The sequence below is a fragment of the Chelonoidis abingdonii genome, chromosome 1 (assembly GCF_003597395.2).
Source record: "Chelonoidis abingdonii isolate Lonesome George chromosome 1, CheloAbing_2.0, whole genome shotgun sequence".
Lineage (NCBI taxonomy): Eukaryota > Metazoa > Chordata > Testudines > Testudinidae > Chelonoidis > Chelonoidis abingdonii.
This window is the reverse complement of record NC_133769.1, coordinates 370644387-370651636: the sequence shown is the minus strand read 5'-3', so window position 1 is coordinate 370651636 and position 7250 is coordinate 370644387. Positions and strand designations below refer to the sequence as shown.

The following is a 7250-nucleotide window of genomic DNA, read 5'->3' as shown; positions in this document are numbered from 1 at the left end:
ATTGGTCCTGCTTTGAGCAGGGGGTTGGGCCAGATGACCTTCTGAGGTCCTTTCCTACCCTGATATTCTGTGATTCTATGATTGTATGACTGTGAGCAAAGTTTCAGAGGTTTGTGTACTGTGATGCCCAGATCCTCTCCTGAGTTCATTCAGTTAAATTAGAACCTTGTAAGACATTTGAGGAGTTGAAGATTTTCCCTCAATGGGCATCCACGTTGCAGTTATTGACATTGAAGTTCATCTGCCATCATGCTCCCCATTCACCTGGCTTGGTTAGCTCCCTCTGAGAACTTCTCTGGACTTGACTCTGACCTCAATAATCTGATGCCATCTGTAAATGTTGCCACCTCAGTGCTCATTCCCTATCTAGATTGTTAATAACTATGAAATATTTACTGTTCTACTTGTTACAACACGTGTAATCCCCATCACTGTGCTTCTGTCCCTTCACAGACACCTGGAGCATTTCTGAGCCTCATCGCTGGACTGACCACCTCATGGCGTCATTCAACCTCACCCCCTCTGACCCTTCAACATTCATCCTAATGGGCATCCCTGGCTTAGAAGCTGCCCATGTCCTGATTTCCATCCCTTTGTCTATGTTCTACATTATGGGCCTGTTGGGAAATTTTACGGTTTCGTTTGTTGTAAGCAAAGAGGAGACCCTGCACAAGCCAATGTACCTGCTGATCTGCATGCTCGCACTCACAGACATCAGCATATCTACCTCAGTTGTGCCAAAGGCACTGTGTGTATTTTGGTTCAATTTGAAAGGCATTACTGTGGTTAGCTGCCTCACCCAGATGTTCTTCCTTCATGCGGGTATGGTTATGCACTCAGCCGTCCTTGTGATAATGGCCTTCGATCGCTATGTTGCTATATGTGACCCTCTGAGATACTCCATCATCCTCACCAATGCACGAATAGCTAAGTTAGGGCTCGTGGGTTTGATAAGAGCTGTTCTCTTCATTCTACCTGTGCCCCTGCTCCTGAGCGGTCAGCCATTCTGTGCCAATCACATTATCCCCCATACATACTGCGAGAACATAGCTGTGGTGAAGATGTCGTGTGGGGACACAATTGTCAACAGGATGTACGACTTAGTGATAGTGTCTGTAGTCATTGGGTTAGACCTGACACTCATTGCCCTGTCCTATGGTCTAATCATAAGGGCTGTCTTCAGAATCTCCTCCAAGAAAACCCACCAGAAAGCCCTCAACACCTGTACTGTCCACATCTGTGTGATTCTGACCTCCTATACTTCCTCACTCTTTTCTAACCTTACACACTGGTTCAGTCAGGGCATTGCTCCCCATGTTCACATTATCTTGGCCAACTTCTATTTCCTCGTCCCCACCATGCTCAACCCTATCATTTATGGGGTCAAAACCAAAGAGCTTCGTGACAGAGTGTTTAAATACATCTGCAGAATATGATCACCAAGGGCCATGGACTTTAATCCTGTCTGACAAGAGGGGGAAAGGATATCTCCTCATTAACTGAGCATTCTCTGTCCCAGTTTGGCTGAGCTCAGAATTGTGGAAGTTCACAGTCTTATCACTTCGTCACCAAGCACTGCTCTCCCTGTTGCTGAGTTCCCCCTCTCTGACCATCACCTGACCTCTTTCAACATCACCAATCAGCCCCCATCCCTAAATACCCTCTCATTCACACTTTGCATGACTTCCAGACCACACGAAGATACTGCAGCTTTCTAAAGCAAGGTGGCTTTCCATTAGTTCCTGTGTAATAAATGGAAGCTACACTTTCTGATAGCCAAGACAAATAAACAAACTACAAATGCTGAACTTCTTTACCGTATGTGCAGTGCTCTGGTGCTCAAAATTTACCTGATTGCTGTACATCCAATATTTCAAGAAGCCTGGATAATAAAAAGCATGTGTTTCAGTTTGAAAGTGCTAATGCACAAAAACTACTGTAGGAATTAAGGACATTTGACTGTCAAGAGTTGTGAAACCATGCATTATTGATAATGGGACTGCTGTGTTAAACTACAACATCATCTTTGGGTCAAATTGCTTGCCACTTTGTGCAGTCGATTTTGAAGTCAATTTTAGGTGCAGTTTTCAAAACACACACTACCCATTCCTGTTGTCAAAGAGGTCAAGAGTAGGTGGTCCTGTTAGTGAAGGCAGAGGACTGGACTCGATGACCCTTCGGCGTCCCTTCCAGTTCTATAAGATAGGTATATCGCAATATATATATTAGAAAAAGGGTGCCAAGATTTCATTTTGGAGTTTGTGAAACAGATGAAACAGGGATTGCCACCAAACATCCAGGTGACTGAATCACTTGCAGTACTAAGTCCTTCATGACCTGGATTAGGCAATCTCTCATTTTTGCCATTGTTTTGTGGAGACCATGGACAGTGGAGCAGGAGTGGAAAATTTTGCTTATGGTTCACTGGCCTCATACTCAGGACAATCAAGTTGAGCATGTTTGTGTTGAATTTCTCAAACACATGGATGCCTGCAGAGGACAAAGACTTTACTGAACTTTGCTTATTTGCTCTTTTGTTTCCGTCACTACCTTTTATCAATGCTGCACTTGAAAGACTGTTTTCTCAAATGGACTTGATAAAAACAAAACTATGCAACATGATGGAAGAGGAACTTTTAGAAAACATTCTTCGTGTTAGGGTGTATATTGTTGACCTGAACATATGGGCTAGTTTAATTACAGCTCGCCAATAATCTTATCAGAAAATATTTAGGTTCTTGTCCCAATTCAGGCTACAGGCTTAGAGAACTCAGAGATTTCAATGACGTGAACAGACTCTCCGGGTGTGTGTGGCAAGGAGACATACTGAGGACAATACCAGAATATTAAAATCTTTATTACAATGAATGAAAAAATAATCAAAGATATAAAACACAGAGTCACAAAGAAGTAATACAGTTCTATGACCCCCGGTGGTAACATTCCTAGTCTAAAAGACTACTTGAACTAGCATACTCACATCCTTCCCTGAAGACCTGGTAGTGGAAGATAGAGCACCAACCTCACCTCTGGAATGTCTGATGAATTCGATAGTCCAGACTTCTCATGTTGATGGGGCTTAGGTTTGAGTGTTAAGTAGCTAAGCTATACAGTAAAGGTGAGCTGATAGCTTAATAGGAGACAGAAAGAGTGACCTTCCTGCATGTTTTTTTAGCCTTTTATAGGGTCCTGGCACTGCATTAATCAGAGCACAATCTACCATGCCCAGATCATATTTCTTCAACCAGACAAATCTTTGGGTACACTTACTCTATAGGCTAATATATGATATATGTTCATAATGCTAATATCAATTTTGTGACCCCCAAAACCTTTGGCTTAACTTATGACTTTTATGATTTCCATATTCTGTGGTGTACCCTGCTGTTACCAGTCTGTAAATATATTCAATTTTTCTGTTTGGTTCCCCGTTCAGTTCCCCAAAAGTCAAAAGGGGTAACTGGTAGGCCATTTATCTATACCAAATGTTATAAACTCACATACTAACTTGTTCTAGCTAATCATGCAGGATACAGGCCTGTAGGTTCCTTGTATTAAAGCCAAGTATGATGCATAACTATTATGAATAACATATACTGAAACTCAACATAAACAAAAAAACTAAGAAAATAATATAATCAATCAAACAAATAAAGAAAACCCATTCTGCAATATAGCAAGCTAGCAAACTGGCCTTATGGGCTACAGATCCCCACTTTGATGGGGTAATTGCATAAAAACCCCATCACACAGATGGGGGGCGTGGATAGCGGATGTGTGGAGAAATGCCAAGAGTGCAGGGGACTGGGCATGATGACCTCCCGAGGTCCATTCCAGTCCTAGGATTCTATGTTCCACATTAATTTCCACCTCTTAGGGTGGAGGCAAGATGTCAAAGTGATGTTCTACCTCCTGATATATCTCTAGCATAGGCATTATGGTTACATATTCAACAGCATCAATAGCTGTTGCCTGTATGAGCAATTCCTCTCTTTCTTTTCATTTTTAAATCTTGAATTGTATATATCCTAAAATAATTCCTATTGCAATACCTTGGACAATAATCCATCCCTTTAATCCAACTTCTTCCCTGGGAGGCATTTACTGCTTGATCTCCCCATCTAATAATTGGACAATAGCTTATTTAGCCTCATCCATGTCATTCATAATTTGAATGAGGTGTGTTTCCTTCTGAGTTAATAATTGTTTTAATTGTAAATATTGGAGTGGTTTGGACAATCAAGTCCTGATTAAAGTGATCAGATAAAATAACAATAGTGTTTTCAAAGGTGGGAACAGGGGTAATTACTTGGTTTCCAATTGAAGTGAACTGCTTTGGAGTAAAAAAACCTCAGAAATTCATATATGTGACCTGGTGCTCCGAGGATCCAGTGAAGGAAATGGTTGCATCCCTCAAGTACAAGTACCAGTATTGGGGTTTTGAATTTGAATTTGATTTTTATCTCACTTTATTGCTAATGTGGATTGTGACATTATTGATATAAACTGGGACCATATAGAACATGGGTTGCAACCAAGGTTCTGTAGTGGCACCAAATCCTATGTAAAGGGGGTCATATAAGGTGTCTAAGACCAGGTTATGGGTTACGGGTTATGATTATGCGTTCTGTATGTCTGTATCATTTTTGTAGCTGAAGTTATGATATTGGCTGTATACCTGTCTGTATTTAAATTGGTGCTGCAGTGCTGGGTGACACCCCAGACAAGCTGGTGTCAGCTCAGCTTAGCCTGCTTGATGGCCCATTAAGGACCATCACCTACACAATTGACCCATTGAGAGGAGGCGAATATGCCTTGTGACTCAGCAAGGTATGCAGAAACTGGCCCATGTGACTGCAAACTTCATTTTGCTGTAACTTCCACAGTAGGAACAAAGGAGTGTCTTTACACCTGGAAAAGTCTATATAAGGCAAAGGCCTCATCTCCATTTTTGTCTTCAATCCTGCTTCTTACCTCTGGAGGGACTTTGCTGCAAGCTGAAGCTCTACACTAGGGACTGATGACCCATCCCAGCGGGGATGTACTCCAGAGACTTGATTTGAACCTGCAGTTACTTCATCACTGCTACAAGCCTGAACTAAGAACTTGCCATTACTGTATGTAATTGATCCAGTTTAACCAATTCTAGCTCTCACTTATCTTTTTCCTTTATGAATAACCTTTAGATTTTAGATTCTAAAGGATTGGCACAGCGTGATTTGTGGTAAGATCTGAGGTGTATATAACCTGGGTCTGGGGCTTGGTCCTTTGGGATCGAGGAAACCTTTTTCTTTTACTGTGACGATATGGTTCTGGTGGGACCAACTGAGAGTGCCAAATCAGGACCAATTGCTCAAACAGGGCAGTCACAGCCCAAGGCTGGGTTTTTCCACCTCCTAAGGCAAACAAACCAGCCAGACAACAGACTTCGGTGTCACCCTCTGGCTAACCGCAAGTCACAACAAGCAATTTCCTTAGACACTCCAGTTCCCAAGTATCACCACCAGTCCACACACGTCCGTGGATGAATGGTTTATGAAAACCACACACCCAGTAAAAGAAAAAGGTTCTCTCGATCCCAAGGACCAAGCCCCAAGACCCAGTTATTATACACCTCAGACTTACCCACAAATCACACTGTTGCAATCCTTAGATCAAAATCTAAAGGTTTATTCATATAAGAAAAAATAAAGATAGAGCTAGAATGGGTTATAACTGGAATCAATTAACATACAGTAATGGCAAAGTTCTTAGTTCAGGCTTGTAGCAGTGATGAAAGTAAACTGCAGTTCAATCAAGTCTTGGAGTAATCCCGCGCTGGGATGGGTCACAGTTCCTAGTGTAGAGTTCAGCTTGCAGCAAAGTCCCTCCAGAGGTAAGAAAGCAGATTGAGACAAAATGGGATGAGGCCTTGCCTTATATAGACTTCCAGGGTGTAAGAACACCCTTTGTTCCTAGTGGAATGTTACAGCAAAATGAAGTTTGCAGTCACATGGGCCAGTTTTGCATACCTTGTGAGTCACAAGGCATATTCGCCTTCCTCTCAATGGGTCAATTGTGTAGGTGAGGTCCTTAATGGGGCCATCAAGCGGCCTAACTGACTGACACCAGCTGTCATGGGGTTGTCACCCAGCACTGCAGCACCAATTTAAATACAGACAGTATACAGCCAATATTCATAACTTCAGCTACAAAAATGATACAGACATACAGACAGCATAATCATAACCCGTAACCCATAACCTGGTCTTAGACACCTTATATGACCCCCTTTACATAGGATTTGGTGCCACTACAGAACCTTGGTTGCAACCCATGTTCTATATGGTCCCAGGTTATATCAATAACATCACATGGATGAACTCCTGTGGGGAGTTGTTGTTTTTTTTAAATCAAATCTACTAGGTATCTAACAAAAGCTTTCATTTGTTACTTGCTGTACAGACCAATGTGTTAATAAAAACCCTTTGTTTTAATAGATTGGGCTACTTTGGGGTTAGTGTTTAAGTGACTTTGGGCTACTAATGCAGTAGAAATCTGGCAACCCCAGAACCAGAGGAGTCAGGGAAGAAGTCCAGAAAGCAGAGCTGGGTCGGAGGCAGAGCAACGGTGCTGAGGCAGAGCTGGGAGGCCACAGCTAGAGCAGACCAGAACTGGGAGCTGCGTTGTCACAGACCAGCTGTGCCAACGTGGAGCCAGGGCTGAGCTACAGAGGGGAGCTGTGGGGCCTGAACCAGGATACTTGATGCCTGCCGTGCCACAAGTAACATGGCAGCTGAGCATGATGAGTAGCTGGGGAGAGCAAGGTGGGGCCATGGGCAGAGCATCCAGAGAAGGCTGGACTCAGAAGAGGGGACATGAATCTGATTGGAGGGTAGAAGGGTCCTGCCACTTGGAGTCTGAGTTTATGACCCATGGTATTACCGCAGCACAGCCAGGGCTTGGACAGGAGGCCTGGGATGTGTAAAGAACAGACCACAAACTTTCCTTACATTCCAGAGACGGCTGTTTGTGGTGTTTCCCAGGCCCATAGAGCGGGTTCCTTCTTTCCTTGAATTTTTCCCATGTGTTCCTTATTTTTCTTACCATTGCTGTTTAGTACATTGTATGTGGTTTGAACGTCATGCAGTGATTAGCTGGTCAGGGAAGCGTCTGGTACAGAGAGAGCGCTCGGAGTTGGGACTCCCTAGCCCATGTCCCATGTGATCCCAATGAAACTTGGAGTCAAACCCAGGATTGGCCTTTGATGT

The 7250-nt window shown here is 43.1% G+C and overlaps 1 protein-coding gene across 1 annotated transcript; it reads left to right on the top strand.

Moving 5' to 3' along the window:
* The first annotated feature begins 470 nt into the window (after window positions 1–470).
* LOC116829811 (olfactory receptor 52P1-like) lies at window positions 471–1436 on the top strand. Its single transcript, XM_032788856.2, has one exon. The coding sequence runs from the start codon at window positions 498–500 to the stop codon at window positions 1434–1436; it is 939 nt and encodes a 312-aa protein (XP_032644747.1). The 5' UTR covers window positions 471–497.
* Window positions 1437–7250: the final 5814 nt, after the last annotated feature.

Coding starts and splice junctions, on each gene's coding strand:
- LOC116829811 (XM_032788856.2), top strand. CDS start 498: ATGGCGTCATTCAACCTCACCCCCTCTGACCCTTCAACATTCATCCTA.